Raw genomic sequence first — 14905 nt, 5'->3', positions numbered from 1 at the left:
CAATTATAATGATACCATTAATTCGATGACAGTGAATGCGAGTAAAATACAATCATCTTATACAGCTTCTTTTCGATTAATCCAGATTGGTGACCCCACTATCTGCGAGATACTCTCTGGCGTGCTGCTTGGCCGCAGCTGAAACGTTTGGATCTGAAGACAAACACGATTAGAAGGTGCTTTGTAGTACGGGAACGGATCTTACTATGGATGGCCGCCTTGTATCCAGCAAGAACACGATGCTGGTGTTCCTCTTCTGAATGTGTGTCAAGCTTGTGCTGGATACCAGCAGCCTCCAACACTTCTCTGGCGTGTTGCTTGGCTTCCTCGGAAACATTTGGATCTGCGTGAATCAGCAGGACGGTGCGCCCTTGCAAGCAACAGACCTACTGGAAGCTGCTGCCTTATAGCCCCGAAGAACATTCTTCTCGTGTGCCTCAGCCGCTGCCGACTGAGTAGCCTTTGCCTGCGCTGGCATTATGGGGTCTACTGACTGACCCATCTCTTCAAGGCGTTTCAGGGCGTTCTCCTTGGCCTCACCCGATACATTAGGGTTATGGACGGCCGCTTTCAGGCCAGCAACAACGCGCGCTGTGTCTTTGGTGTGTTCTGTGGTTCCTGAGACACGACCAACCCGTGAGTATCGTAAGGAGACGGCTTAAGATACGAAAAGACGTACCAGACATTATTGTGTTTGTTAAAGAAATCAGGGAACTGAATTGCAGATGACATCCCCCTAGGGGATACTTTATATGCGGCGGGCTTCATGGACTGACGTCGGTATGATATCACGTTCACGTGATGTGTGCGTCAGTATAAATATTTCCTTCTTACCGGATTTCCTTACATAATAATAGAACGTTGCATGTACACTACTGAGCGGGCCGCCGTGCCGCAAATCGCGCTGACTAAGCGTCTCCCTCATAACCAGGGTTCACTTAGTTGCACAGCCACCGTGTCCCGCGAGCAGGAACTATAATCGTCGTCAACGATCCCACAGTTGTTAGTGTGCCTATTTGAATCATAAGGTCCGTCCATCAATATGTTCCCTCTTCAATTGCACCCCAGAGTCAAGTACTATCTGCTTCTAAAATGCTGCTCGGCCGCGCTAGGCGATCATATGACAGTGGGCCCCCGACCCCGCCGTCACCGATTTTTGGCGTTGATGACGGCGATGACGAGCAGAGCGATAGCAGTCGTCGAAGGCGCAGCCATAGTAATCACCACAGGTCTGCATCCTCTAGTGGTGCAACACCGCGTCCAAAACCATCCGTTTTCCGCTCGGGTCCCTTCTTAGCCCTGCCCACTTTTCACCATGAGCATGATCGCCGCCGGCAGCAGCATGAAGCATTACTTGATGCTGATAATTACCCTGATTTTAATGGTTCTGCACCGCATGCGCGTCCCAATCTGAACATTAATACCCTTAGCTCCGATCCGTTCCTTGCTGCGCCTCAGCAACAATCATCAAGACGACTGGGCTTCTTTACTGCGTCGAACAGTATTAGCAACCCCAGGAATACAAGCCCATCTCCTTCGCAGCACCTCAAGCACGGCGACCGGTCGCATTCTCATCCTTGCGCTGAAGCTGCAACCTTCCAGTCATCGATAATGGCTTCTGTCGCATCTTCGAATACCCTCAAATCACATACATCTCCCTCGAAAGTATGCCTCCCATTTATCACGCAATCTAATATTTGATGTCCGCTACCTTAGCCCTCCTCTACTCGGACTTACGATGCGAAGCTTGTTTCACGAGAAATGCACCGCCTCGGGACTCTCGCAGGTCTTAATCCCAGTATTGCCCCCTCTCTATCCACAGGTCCTGTTGCACCCCCTCTTACACTCACACCATCAACCTCGCCATCCAGCAGTGGTATTGCAAGTACTCCTACACTTCATTCCAGCGCGTCAAGCGTGGGTATAACAGACAAGGACAATCCCTGGCGCACACTACATGTGCATGTCCTCCCTCTATTCAACGAGGAGCCATTACGTGTACCCATGTATGTTTGTTGCACGATCATCTGTTCTGTAGAGTTTAAGTATACACAGAGAAGATCTTAACGCCCTTGTACGGCGGCATATTCAAACGGTGCTAGCTGTGTCTCCCTTCAAAAACCCTGGCAACTCTCGAAACGGACGCGCGCGAGCTCATCGCAGCAGGCATGGTCACTCTCAACGCCAAGCTCTCTAATATTTCAGACGAAATATTACTGGGCCGTGTCATTGAGATCTGGGCCTTTTTCTGGGACCAAATACTCCCGTATATCGAGGGGGTTAGTTGTCTTTCCTAAGAACGGCTCATGTTTCTGCTCTAAGGTCATATTTTAGGTCCTATTACCATTGCAAACAGATTCTTTACTGACCTCGCTACATCGTACGCAAAAACAACACCGGTCATCTTCGCCCACGCGACAAGGCAGTAAACTAAGTGGCTCATCAGCGCTATCTTCGTTATATCCGACCATTGACGTTCGCAGTGTTGCCTTATGTGCGTTCCGCGATCGTGTCGTGCTTCCCATCCATAGCCGTCTACAAGACCTGCTGTCCCCTCCTTTTGGGAAAGACATGCTTGCACGGCTAAGTCCATTCCGTCAACCGAGATTGCAGCAGATGTGTGTGCCCTATTAAATTTTAAATCTAATTCCTCGTGACGCCTTCGCTAGGTTACTGGTCCTTACATCTGAGCGGCGTGTCCGTTCCCCCTCTCCACCCCTTTCACTACACACACCTATTATCCAGCCTTCGGCAGGCGAGGCAGCAATAGAATCTCTACTCCGGCTAGTCTCGAATCCACAGCGGCTTTCGCATGGACACGGTCTCGCACCTCGGGCGGCCACACCCAGTTTCCTGTCAGCTGGGCGCCCACGTGATCGACGTGGGCGAATTGGCTCCTCCGGAGCGGCGAGTGTACTTGGGATTGTTGGCGGGTGGGCAACGATGCCCGTACCGACAGATGAGCGGGAGGAAGAAGAAGAGGGTGGAGAGACTCCGAAAATTGGGGGGATCGATAAAGGGCTGGCGAAGCCGTATCACCAGCGTGGGGGTGGATGGGGTCTTGGAGCTGGGAACGAAGACATTATCAGGCCAGTTGAGGAAGATGACGATGACGAAGCGTTAGACTGGGATCAGGCTCAGGTTAGTGGGAGCTATCCGGTTGAAGCAATTTCAAATTAATGGTTTTAGGCTGCGGTCGAGAAGATGGTAGGAATAAAACCCGTTGAAGCCGTTGCTGATTTGCGCAGAAGGGCAACTTAGCTGATATAACTGATGTATGTCTTCGGTGTTGATTAATCTGTGTATTGATACTGTGCCTTGCCACGGGTGAAGGTTTGTCGTCTTTCACCAATAAGGGAATCGCTTCCTTGCAGTCCATCCTCTCGAGGAGTGCATAAATATCAACAGTACAATGACTCCTTTTGTACCACCGGCCACGGTGTGCGTGAAAGCGAGCGGATGGTGCTGAGATGGACTTTCATCGACACGACACTCCTAAGATTGATCGGGATGGCCAACTAAAGTCCGGGCTGTCGTGTCGATGAAGGCCCAACTAGTACTTTTTTCTAGGTGTTCTTCATGTGGAATATCAGCTTTGGGGCAAATAGAAACACAAAATACGAGAAGCGACTATATCAATCGATATCGTGATCACGAACCCATCTTCCCCGACATTTCTCGTTCAGTATCATCATGGTGCCCTCAGTGCTAATCACGAAGCCTTCCTCGAACTACCTTCAGAGGTACGACAAAATATCCTTGTATGCCCTCATGTCCTCCAGAACTTTGCTGTCAATTCACTTCTAGAAAACCCAACTGATGAAGTTATTGAGAAGGAAATTCGCCGTCACCTTGTGGAGTATCTCCTAACGTCGACGTGGAGTCTCGGACGGATATCAGCGAAGTTTATCCCAGAACTACCACAAGACGAGAGGTCAGGGGAAGGCCTACATCAGACGGGCGCTATTAAATGCTTGGATTGCATTGGAGCAGAAGGAAATTGGAGGAACAATCTTCGCTAACGACGAGCTTCCGAGACTCTAGTATGTCTTTCGTCATCGGCATCCCCCCTGGACTGACGGTACCCTTACTTTTTAGCCTTCTGACATGTCTGATCAGGGGTGTACTGGTGCGTGAAGTAGCCTTCATGGTGTTCGTAACCTTTGCAGATGGCCCAACTTCCGGGTACGTCAAGACGCAGGGGGAATGGATCAGGCATTCGGTTGCGCGTGCCAACAGTCAATGTTCCGCTGACAGCAGGCAAACGTGTCTTTTTTCTTACAATTTCTTTACTACTATTACACTCTTTGAAATAGAGGAATTATCACGCAAGAAGAAAACGAGCTGCTAGTTCCTCTCAAGCTCCAAATCCTCATACCATGCAGCAACACAACGGAGCGACCCAGAGCAATCTGATATTATTACAGCAACCACCTGCCGCTGTCACGGCATCCACGACAGTCACCGAGACTCCCGTGGCAACTGGAAAAACCTCGTATCCTGACACCACCAGAAGACGTGCCGGATGGCGGACTCGCTTTCTGTTCTGGGTTTGCTGCGCACCCATTCAGAACACAAACAGTCAACATTAAAAGACTATGTCAAAACCGCATCAGTTTTGCAATTGAATGATTTTCAATACGAAATTAAGGCTTCAGATGACGAGCAAGGGCTTCTGCGGGGATTGAAATACATGTCGTTCAACCATCTGTCCTGATACTATCGAGTCCTTGCGCCAGAATGTCCAGCACCTTTTGCCTGCATCCCCGAGGAACTCCGATGGATATGTCAATTCTTCCCTCTGGAGCACGCCACGATCCATCATCTCCGCGCCATGGATTGGCGCCAAAAACGCGCAGATAAAGCAAGCCATGCCCACTCATGTGATGTCTATGCGACTCTGGTTGACCAAAGTGTGCTGAACACCAGTCGATGCTAATGAGTACGTGAGTCGAAATCAAGACATGAAAGGCAACGGATAACGCACGTTGCCATAGAATTCACGGGCATAATTTCGGTAGAAGGAGGGTAGTAAAATGATTTCCCTGCCTTTGCAGCTGCGAGCATCAGGTGACTAGCTGCGGACATCCATGTTGAAATGACTTCGTGTTGTCGATAGTGCGTGAGGGTCTCGCGGATGCTTGTGGCGATACCTGTGATATCTGTCGGGTTCTCTGGCAGTGCTGTCAAAACCTACAGAGAGATCAGCAAGTAACGAAGATCCATGTGCCTAACATACGTCGATTACCGCATTGCCAGCAACATCAGGACATGCGAAGCTTGCTCCAGAGAAGCGATACTAAAATGACTGTGTCAGCGGGGTCTGTAAGCGGAACGACAGAACACTAGCAAACGCTGTCAGTGACTTTGATCTTGCGTATTTGATTAGGCAGAATACGGTTCATAACGGTGACGATGTATGCGGAGAGACTGTCATGGATTGACAGCCGGCTTACTGCTGAAGGTGATCTTTGACGCAAAGAGTTACAGAGTGTCTCCAATCCCTGCCTCGCAAAGAACCAATTGACCCGTTCTGAGGTGTGTACTCTCTCTGAGTACTTCTTGCGAAGCTCTTCCTTGCTACAAAGTTCGTGGAAGTAGTACATTAATGGGCGTAGTTCTTCAATGGTACACTCCTCAGGCTCAGGGAAAACGTGCTTCTCGAACGTAGGCGGTGGATAGACGAGGTGTAAGCCTTGGTAAAATTGGGAAAGTGCATGAGTGAAGCGGAAGAACATAGTGGCATCACCTATAAGGTATGAAACGCGTGAAAATTACTTCTCGCAGATAACAGCCTACCCAATGTATGGTTCCAAGAGATGCCGAGTGTGGTTTCATTGCGAAAGGAGACGATTTTAAGTCTCAAAAGAGGGACTTTGAAGTCGAGCGCACTGCGCTGATGAGGGGAGTTCAGCAAGCCCGAGAGGTCGTTCTGAATTACGTGATAATCAAGGACAACCGAAGACGTTGATTCATGAGGGCGCTCTTCGAATTCAACTGGGACTCCATCATTTGTGAGGTAAATCTTGTAAGCTCATAAATTTTGGTCTAAATTTTGGTACAGAGTTGAACTTACCTTGTATTTCCCGCCATCGTCTGTCAACCTTCCAGCAGTATGAGGCCACAGTTGCAAAGTCCTGGAGAGCGCAGCACTGAATTCCTTTATATCCAGCGAACCCACAAGAATGTGAACGTTCTCAATCTAAATAGGATTCAAGTTCGGGGATGTACAGGAAAATGCATAATACGCACCATGGTTGCCCACAGTTCATAACCAGGTAGCTCCACTTCATATCTATCTGACAATGCAGTTGGCTGTGCGGGCTGCACAAAGAACGTCGGCATTGGCTTCTCAAACGAGCACTTATGGAATCTATGTCACGAGTCGGCCACATCGTAAGTAATGTGTTCGTTCGTTCAAGTTGGATCTCACTCAAACTTAAATCCCTAGTTAAGTACTAGAGTGTGCGACGTGACGTGTTTTCCGTGTCAGGGAGCTTGGTGGTGTCCTACGTACTGCTGTCAAGTCTACATGATAGGGTTCTCCGGACCGCCATTTCTTGCTACTTCGGTAGCTTCTGAGGTGAGCATTATTCCCAGATGACAGCACGGACTCCCGCGCGTTCCTCTATCATGCAAGGCCCAAGTCTTAGAACATTCCCACCACATGATTCCCAGGATTGTCATTCTTGCGACCCCACGGGTCGAGATTAAATTGATGCGTATTGTAGTCAAAGCCAAAGCTTTGATAGTGTGTTCAGCAGTCATCAACTTCAGGGAATCACAAGCTGGCCTACTATTCTTTCTCAAGACGGTTTATTTCCACTATGGCATCTTCAAATTCGAAGGTGTGGTTTGGTAAGCGAGGAATATTTCGATAGCCTCAAAATGCTAATCGTCGTTACTAGTGACTGGGGCATCTTCGGGTTTTGGTCGAGCAGTTACCGAAGTCATGCTTCGAAAAGGAGACAATGTTGTTGCGACTCTGCGGAAACCTGCTATGCTAGATGACCTCGCGAATTTATACTCAAAGAATCGGCTTCTTGTCTTGCCTCTGGACGTCACAGTTCCTTCTGATATCACTACCGCTTTTCTCAAAGCGCGTGAGACATTTGGCCGCATCGACGTTATTTTCAACAATGCGGGATTATGCATGATCGGTGAAGCGGAAGGAATGCCTGATGACGACGCAAAGCTCCTGTTCGATACATTGTTTTGGGGTGCCGCAAATGTCACGAAAGAAGCCGTGACAACGTTTAGAGATTTCAATCAACCCCGTGGGGGACGTCTCTTGCAAATGTCGTCTCGCGCAGTCCTGCGAGTTGTTCCAGGAGTAGCGCACTACGCCGCAGCGTACGTGACGCCTTCTCGCTCATCGTTTTGGCTGACATTTGCATAGTAAAGCAGGTATATACAGTTCACTTATCCTTGATTTGAAAAATTTAGTCGCAAATAGCTCTTGAATCTCTTTCAGAAGGGTATGCTACTGAATTGGATCCAGCATGGAATATCAAGGTGAGTCCTACGCATGGCACTGATTTCAAACTCGAATTCATCATCCACAGATCACTGTCCTCCAACCTGCTCGTTTCCGTACTGCCGCACCCTGGACCAATGTTCTCGTGCCAATCCATCCTGCATACTCTGATCCAAATTTACCTTCTAGACAGTATCGCAACATATATCCAGGAGCTGAGCGTTTTTCAGATGGAGACATCTACAAGTTTGCACTGCAGATGTATAGGCTCGTGCAACTAGATGATCCCCCGTTTTATCTCCCGTTGCACAGGACGGCCTTGGAAGCGGCAAAGATCAAAGGTCAGAAGTTGTTACAAGCTGTCGAAGATTACGGTTGTTGGTCAGATGATGTATATCTTGACGAGGAAAATAGTCAGGGGCGAGCATAATTTTGTAAACTTCTTCAATGCGCTAATTTCCGACATGTACAGTTTGCATGTGTCCTTACCCAATTCTAAAATACCGTTATCATTTGGGACAGGGTTAGCGGTATTCGGGATAGTGTTGCCGTCGAAGTGAAGTGACTGAGACTTCGTTTCGTCCACAACGAAGTCTACCGAAGTGCATCCAATTTCCAATTCGATTCGCTTCGCGGCAACACTAGAGCAGACTAGAGCCTCGGGTCCCACGACAACGATATTTTGGGATTGAGCACCCTTTGTCCAATTTTACCATCTGAAGTTGATGTTCTCATGACTTCGTGACCGATATCCACTAGAGGTCTATCGGTGATAGCCTGGTTTATCCCTTCTTAATAAGGCTCAGTTTTTGTGATCCCCATGAGTGTCTTCCGCAGATTGATCCCAAGCGCTCCCAGAACTTGGGGATACGTCGCCAGACAATATTCAGCAATGACCTCCCCGAAAGTTTGGTTCAGTCAATTTGTTTCTACTGCTGACTAGGAAACGAAGCTAACCACTTCCTCTGCATTCAGTCACTGGCGCATCGACTGGTCTAGGACGAGAGGTTGCTGAATATGCTTTAAGCAAGGGAGACAACGTACTTGCCACCTTGCGCAAACCCTCGATGTTGGAAGACCTCACTGCTAAATATCCCTCCTCCCGCCTCGTTACTTTCCCGCTCGATGTAACAGATACGCCCTCGATTGCCGCGGCATTCAATGAGGCCATCTCGCGCTTTAATCGTATTGACATCGTGCTGAACAATGCAGGATACTATATGGTATCAGAAGCTGAAGGGATGTCTCACAGGGCGGCACGAGAGATGTTCGACGTGCTGCTCTGGGGTGCAGAAAATGTCATGCGTGAAGCCATACGATGCTTCAGGGACGTGAATCGTCCAATGGGCGGGCGATTATTAAACGTTTCTTCCCGGACAGCCATTATTCCACAGCCTGGCACTGTACATTATGCTTCGGCGTGAGTTCGCATATTCTGCACAGTTTACTTTGTAGGCTGACATTCAAATGATAGCAAAGCTGGTAGGCAGGCTCTCAATTTCATCTTGTACCTTTGAAGTCCAACTGGGCATCATTAGCTTTGGAGTGTTTGTCGGAAGGGTATATCAGCGAACTTGATCCAGAGTGGAACATCAAAGTAGGTCGCACGCTTGTATTTTTTGGTATTGGAAAGTAATTCATCTCGACATAGATCACTCTCATTGAGCCAGGGCTGTTTCGTACGTCGGTGATCCAAAGCCGTGTGACAGAACCCGTTCACCCTGCTTATACATCCAATGCATCTCTCCCTACGCGCAAATACCGAGCTCTCTATCCTGATATCGAGCAGACACATTTTGATGGCGATCCAGCCAAGTTTGCAGAAGTGGCCTACAGGTTGTCTCGTTTGGATGAACCCCCAGTACGCCTCCCTTTGCATAGGGTCGCCTTGGAATCTGCGAGACAGAAGGGGGAATTATTGCTTGAAGCTGCTGAGAAGTGGTCCAGTTGGTCGGACGATGTGTATTTTCGTAAATGAACGAAAACAGATGTCGTGGTTAAGTGCCATGTATCGAGATATATTGATTCCAAGTATATACACTATCGTGAATGTTACAGTATGTACAATACCATAGCCTGATGCGTGTTAGTATCGATATATGCTTTTGTGTCCCGGGTAACCGTAGCCCTTGTTGGGACTGCCATAGGAACCACCCACACCACCCCTCATGGGACCAGACGCGCCGATTGAAGAACCTCTTGTAAATCCGCCCACCGCACCTCGTGCTAGCCCTCCTACTGCGCCTCCAACAAAGCCTGCTGCTCCTCCAGCGATTCCGCCCACGGCGCCGCCTACTGCCCTCGCGGCACCAACGGCTGCACCCCTAACATTAGGACTGCCCATCGTGTTGGTGTATGTAATCATATCGGGCTCGGCACTCCGCGCGCGCCTGCTATGGTGTTTATGATGTCTACTAGATGACCGGTGGTGTCTTCGGGGTAACTGAATAACAGTCGTCGTGCCTGGATAGGCGGATACCGTTGTGACGTTTGGGGTGTTGTTGTATGGCGAAGGCGCGCGGTAAATGGGTGGCGCATGTACCGGAGATGCGCCTCCATATACAGAAGACCCAGCACCATATGCAGGGTAAACACTTCCGTGCATCCTTGAAAGTCCCATTCCATTTCCGCCAACTGGGGGGCTCCCACCACCATAAATTGCAGGGTTCGCCCCCATGCCCATGCCAGGTGAAGTACCCAAGTAAGGCGAGCCCCCAATCCCACCTATAACCGATCCTGCTCTGGGGCTATTAGTATATACTCCTGTAGCGCCATATGGGGCTGGCATCGAGAGCCGCCTGTGTCTCCCAGTCCTCTGGCGGAAATATGGTGCTTCATAGTCAATGGCATGTGGGTCGATTACACTAGCCATGCCAGAACCTGCCATCCCGGGCGTTCCGAATCCCGAACCATATGTGCCAACATCCATTCCGGTATCGTACCCCGTCCCAGCACTCATATCCCCTCCGGCGAAACTCGACAAGTTCTATGATAGCATTGCATCAGTATCGGTGCGATCAGTCAACAGCCCATGGAATAGCTGTCCAGGTGATCAAATATAGGAATACTAACTTCATCGAATATATGCAATGCAGTCACTGCTGCGGCTTCGCAGGCTGGTATACAACCGTCCACATCAGCCGGGCTTGAGATCATGTACATCTTGATGGCTGGATGACAAATAGTGTGAGTCGTGAGGAAGTAAATACTAGCTAGAGTTGGTACCTTCTGCAATGGCAAGTCCTGTGAATGATTCTCTCTGGCGCTCAATTTCTGCGCCGAAAAGCTCATAAAGCGCGATATTATGGATCCAGAATCGGTATGCTTCGTATGCTGAGGCATATCCGATTTCCTGGGGAGTCAGCGCATTGATTGCACACTGGTGATACATTTATCTCGTTCAATATTACCGGACTCGATAGAAAATATGCCTCACAATACCACCATATCCACGTCGGTGCCATATGCGAGCCTCATTGATACCTACACCCACGGGAGCCGTATCTGCACTAAAGATTTTACCATAGACCTGATTGAAGATCGCACTGAGACATAGTATGAGCGATCATGCTATGAAACGAGATGGGGTTGCTCTTACGGATCCATATGTGGTGCGTGGGCTCTGAAATAATCATATCCACCCCCTACGCTCGACCACTGAGTTCCTACGAAAAAGATATCGGTACACGACGTAGTTACTTACAAGAAGGCTGTGGTTGAAACTGAATCGGGGGAGGACGGCCAAATTGTAGCTGTTCTCTTGGTCAATAATATCCCCAGTGCTCAGGCAACCGACTTACTTGGTTACTTCCCCATCCATCTAGAGTTGACTGGTAATAAGGGTAGGACATTGGTTTAAAGTGCGAATTGATGCAGAGCAAGGGACGTGCAGCTCCACAGCATACTCGCAGCTATTAAAATGCATTATGAGTATGACATCACTATCGGTATCACGCAGGTGGCCGTGGAGTTTGCACCACAATGCTTGATCTTGTGGAGCACTTGGAGGTTCTTGGTGTAGGTCCTAAAGGTATTAGTAAGCGAAACTAACCCATCAGTGAATAACGTGACACTGGTACTGCCTCGAGTTTATCTACAGCATTCTATTGATATCCAGACTGCGATACTACGATTGGTGAGTGAAAGATTTCCATATATAAAGCTGCCAAAAAAAAGGTTTAGTTTCTGACCCAGACGGTGCGCCTATGCCAGTGTCAGTATGTTTCTAACTTAGTTATCATACATTTGATTGCTGATCCTCATCGGTACATAGGTCAACGTTATTCAACCGTGCTGATGAGACTCCACGCGAGCCTATTAGATCACAATGGGCCAGTCAAGAGACAAAAAGTCGCTTTTGGGCGACGTACATGCATGAAGCAGCTGAGCATGATGGACAAATTCTCGACAAGTACAAAAGCGACATGGATATCGTTCTAATATTCGTGCGTCTTTTACCTTAGCACAACCTCTTTTCCTATTCATTCACTCGACCCGCATACCTATTGTTATAGGCTGGTCTTTTTTCAGCTGTCACTACATCCTTCATTGTCAATATGCAGCAAAATTTAGCTCCCGATCCAACCACAGAGACCAACATGCTTTTCAAGAAGCTAATTCATATAATTGACAATTCAACATTCCCAGGCAACGATTTCGACACACCACCCTGGACTGGTCCTAGCTCCACCGAAATATGGGTTCAGTCGCTCATATATGCAAGTCTATCCGCGAGCCTTCTTGCAGCACTGGGAGCAATGCTGGGCAAGCAATGGCTCAATCATTTCTAACACTTTGATCACGGAACGGTTGATGGTCGTGGAAGGCAACGGCAACGGAAGCTTGATGCTTTATATGCGTGGCATTTCAACGCTATTCTGGAAGGTCTTCCCGTCCTGTTGCAGCTGTCTTTGTTGTTATTTGGAGTTGCGCTTGGTGCAAATCTATGGACAGAACAACATATTGTCGCCTGCATTGTCATTGGTACAACGTCATTTGGGGCCGTTTTCTATGCGCTAATTGTTGTCGCCGCATTGATATCTGATGTGTGTCCATTTCAAACACCGGCATCTAATCGACTTCGCAGCATCGGTCAGCACGTTGTCCGCTTCCACAACGTTCTTCAGAAGGGAAATCGGACTATCCCTTCATCACTCTTGCGCTTCGTCAGTTATATTCCCTATATCACAATAACTTTACTCCACTCATTCGCATCATACATTTCTCACCGGCTTTCCTCACAATACGCAATCGAAAATACGGACGCCCCTTGTATCCGATGGCTGCTTGAGACCTCCGATGACCCAAATGTTATTACCACTGCCGCCAGCCTGGTTCCTGAGGTCGAGTGGCCACCAGATTTGGATGTATCTTGTGCCTCGCTTAGGCTGCGAGACACTTTCCTAGATTGCTTTGAGAACACACAGTACGGCCAACCGAAACTCTCCGATTTTGGCCGCGATTGTGCGATTGCATGTGGAAAGGCCTTCTTGCATCTCTACATCGAAAGGCGGTCGATGGATGCCAGGCCCGTCTTTCTGCGTGCCGTTCATGATCCAGAATTCGCACTTACCAGCTCCTCTCGTCTGCATGATGCCCATTGGCTAATGTGGACTCGTCAAAATGACCCAGAACTCTCTTTCATCTTTGACCTTATTCTCGAGATAGTGCTGGATGTTGGCGTCAGCATACCCATTTCGCTTGGAAACCCGAAAATTCCGGATACCTTTCTGATGTGGATGTCTCATCCCCTACTTCATTGTCTCAGCGCAGATCGGTATGCAAGGTTTTGGAGACGGCGTGCATTGGACGTAGTAGAAAGGCTGCTTGTGTCGCCATTACCTCCAACGAATGTCTTAGCAAACTGCCTTATGGCAGCGGGTTTGCTTCTGGATCAATCCGTTGATCCAAATCAACTAACCAGCACAAACAAGGGGTAAGAAGCTTTTTGATGTCATGTGAAGCTTGTAAGTGACCCATAGTTGTGCAGGTCATCGGTCAAAACACTGCTTGTATCTGTCCTCGAGAGTATGCAGCAAGCCATTGGTATCGACATCCATCTAGAGCTACGCGAGCGCTCGTCTGTTTACGCCCTTAAACTTCTACGACCTTTGGCGGCTGTTTTAGAAGTTGAGCAGTTTCGCCAGGTGGCGTACGATTTGGGAATGCCCGACTGGGGTGTTCGACTGTGTCAAAGCTTTGTCAACACAGTACTTCATCATCCGGAACTCTGTAGACCAGAAGCACGCGATAAGGCCTGGGTGGCTGCTCGCGACGCGCTGCATTTCAGCGTCATCACTGCTGGGAGTGGCGATAGCGACCCGACCGATGATCGGATTGCCTGTAAGGAAGAGATTTCTCGTCCCCGCACGACCAGGAATGCTGGTTGCGGCTGGCTCCTCGATTATATCATGCATCATCATTCGATCTCTCATCAGTCAGCGCTCACTGACGCATTCTTCACGATGAGCGAAATGAACATCGACATTGCATGCAGGGAGAAGATGCCGACCTATATTAATGCGATGATTTTTGCAATGGCACCGGATAAGCCTCCACAGCTTCGCAAGGCTGCGCTTCGCGCTGCGTATTCATCAAGGAACTATCTTGCCCTGTTGGACACCGATTGTCTCTCCCCAGATCTCTGTGCTCAATTTTCGGCAGCGCTTTCTGGCGTTGCTGCTGACAGTCTATCCTTTGGTCAGGGCGAGGATGGCATTCTTTCTGAACACTCCAGTATGTGTGGCAAGCAGAACCTTCGTTATTTGCACATATTGTTCTCGTGGACTCAAAGTGAGCTATGGTCCCATCACCTTTATGATAGTGGACACCTCGAGGCATGCCTATTGATCGCGAACAACCTTCGTTACTTTGAAATCTACCCTCTCACAGAACATCTCGCCTTATACATCATTGCAATCATGGCACGACTAAAGGGAGAACACGGCAACCTCATCCCGAACGATCTTTGTGGCCTTCTTGTACACAAGGCTTGGGCATTCGTCGCTCTTCGTTCTCTTAAGCCACTCGAGTTGTCTGAGTGCGTCATACATGAAGCTCTCGAACCATTTGCCAAGTTCACAATCCAGTTGCTGAAACGTGATGCGGAACTTGTCGATGTCACAAACGAGTTCAAGTCACGTGTAATGCAGACACTGTACCACTTGGAGCAAGGTTCCGCGGACAATGTGGTGATATCGCTAGTCAAGGATGTCGTATCATTGGTCACTACATGACCTACCTGTGATTGAGTGGGTATTTTAGTACCTGTTCCTCTTGACTTAATGATTTATGTATGTTGTTTGCCGGTGTATCTGTATGTATCTGATTCTCAATGCGAGGTCAAATAGTATAAGGCAGTTCCATCGCCTCGCACAGCTCTGCTTCGAGCCCCAAGGGAGAGTCACCCAGGCACATCAGTGACCGATT

The 14905-nt window shown here is 48.7% G+C and overlaps 9 protein-coding genes across 9 annotated transcripts; 5 read left to right on the top strand and 4 right to left on the bottom strand.

Moving 5' to 3' along the window:
• Positions 1 to 12: 12 nt before the first annotated feature.
• BJ212DRAFT_1369638 (Conidiation protein 6-domain-containing protein) lies at positions 13 to 781 on the bottom strand. Its single transcript, XM_041336228.1, has 4 exons — positions 680 to 781; positions 391 to 618; positions 206 to 343; positions 13 to 153 (listed from the first exon to the last, which is right to left on the bottom strand). Exons 1-4 carry the CDS (start codon positions 684 to 686, stop codon positions 77 to 79), a joined length of 450 nt encoding a protein of 149 aa, XP_041190568.1. The 5' UTR covers positions 687 to 781; the 3' UTR covers positions 13 to 76.
• Positions 782 to 1092: 311 nt separating this feature from the next.
• BJ212DRAFT_1483058 (HbrB-like-domain-containing protein) lies at positions 1093 to 3261 on the top strand (the record flags this gene model as incomplete). Its single annotated transcript, XM_041340546.1, has 7 exons — positions 1093 to 1665; positions 1717 to 2006; positions 2056 to 2074; positions 2103 to 2279; positions 2335 to 2618; positions 2670 to 3141; positions 3190 to 3261. 7 exons carry the CDS (start codon positions 1093 to 1095, stop codon positions 3259 to 3261), a joined length of 1887 nt encoding a protein of 628 aa, XP_041190567.1.
• Positions 3262 to 4700: 1439 nt separating this feature from the next.
• BJ212DRAFT_1276568 (uncharacterized protein) lies at positions 4701 to 5606 on the bottom strand (the record flags this gene model as incomplete). The annotated part of the gene is made up of 4 exons (XM_041331287.1): positions 4701 to 4935; positions 4988 to 5193; positions 5240 to 5299; positions 5355 to 5606. The coding sequence occupies 4 exons, from the start codon at positions 5604 to 5606 to the stop codon at positions 4701 to 4703; spliced, it is 753 nt and encodes a 250-aa protein (XP_041190566.1).
• A 3-nt stretch (positions 5607 to 5609) lies between these two features.
• On the bottom strand, positions 5610 to 6019 carry BJ212DRAFT_1219098 (uncharacterized protein; the record flags this gene model as incomplete). Its single annotated transcript, XM_041329347.1, has 2 exons — positions 5610 to 5749; positions 5800 to 6019. Coding segments are annotated over 2 exons (360 nt in total), but the record flags the coding sequence as incomplete, so codon positions are not given.
• An 808-nt stretch (positions 6020 to 6827) lies between these two features.
• BJ212DRAFT_1448117 (NAD(P)-binding protein) lies at positions 6828 to 7907 on the top strand (the record flags this gene model as incomplete). Its single annotated transcript, XM_041338499.1, has 4 exons — positions 6828 to 6858; positions 6909 to 7357; positions 7447 to 7515; positions 7566 to 7907. 4 exons carry the CDS (start codon positions 6828 to 6830, stop codon positions 7905 to 7907), a joined length of 891 nt encoding a protein of 296 aa, XP_041190564.1.
• Positions 7908 to 8369: 462 nt separating this feature from the next.
• Positions 8370 to 9455, top strand: BJ212DRAFT_1483055 (uncharacterized protein; the record flags this gene model as incomplete). The annotated part of the gene is made up of 5 exons (XM_041340545.1): positions 8370 to 8394; positions 8453 to 8897; positions 8952 to 8959; positions 9016 to 9074; positions 9129 to 9455. 5 exons carry the CDS (start codon positions 8370 to 8372, stop codon positions 9453 to 9455), a joined length of 864 nt encoding a protein of 287 aa, XP_041190563.1.
• Positions 9226 to 11328, bottom strand: BJ212DRAFT_1588950 (uncharacterized protein; the record flags this gene model as incomplete). The annotated part of the gene is made up of 6 exons (XM_041342446.1): positions 9226 to 10463; positions 10550 to 10647; positions 10703 to 10856; positions 10914 to 11022; positions 11076 to 11134; positions 11278 to 11328. The coding sequence occupies 6 exons, from the start codon at positions 11326 to 11328 to the stop codon at positions 9564 to 9566; spliced, it is 1371 nt and encodes a 456-aa protein (XP_041190562.1). The 3' UTR covers positions 9226 to 9563.
• A 230-nt stretch (positions 11329 to 11558) lies between these two features.
• Positions 11559 to 12394, top strand: BJ212DRAFT_449689 (uncharacterized protein). Its single transcript, XM_041343224.1, has 3 exons — positions 11559 to 11690; positions 11751 to 11922; positions 11992 to 12394. Exons 1-3 carry the CDS (start codon positions 11683 to 11685, stop codon positions 12265 to 12267), a joined length of 456 nt encoding a protein of 151 aa, XP_041190561.1. The 5' UTR covers positions 11559 to 11682; the 3' UTR covers positions 12268 to 12394.
• A 1046-nt stretch (positions 12395 to 13440) lies between these two features.
• On the top strand, positions 13441 to 14873 carry BJ212DRAFT_449729 (uncharacterized protein). The gene has a single exon (XM_041343225.1). The coding sequence runs from the start codon at positions 13507 to 13509 to the stop codon at positions 14710 to 14712; it is 1206 nt and encodes a 401-aa protein (XP_041190560.1). The 5' UTR covers positions 13441 to 13506; the 3' UTR covers positions 14713 to 14873.
• Positions 14874 to 14905: the final 32 nt, after the last annotated feature.

Source organism: Suillus subaureus, assembly GCF_016647635.1.
Source record: "Suillus subaureus strain MN1 chromosome Unknown BJ212scaffold_26, whole genome shotgun sequence".
Classification (NCBI taxonomy): Eukaryota; Fungi; Basidiomycota; class Agaricomycetes; order Boletales; family Suillaceae; genus Suillus; species Suillus subaureus.
This window is presented reverse-complemented; position numbering and strand designations above follow the sequence as displayed.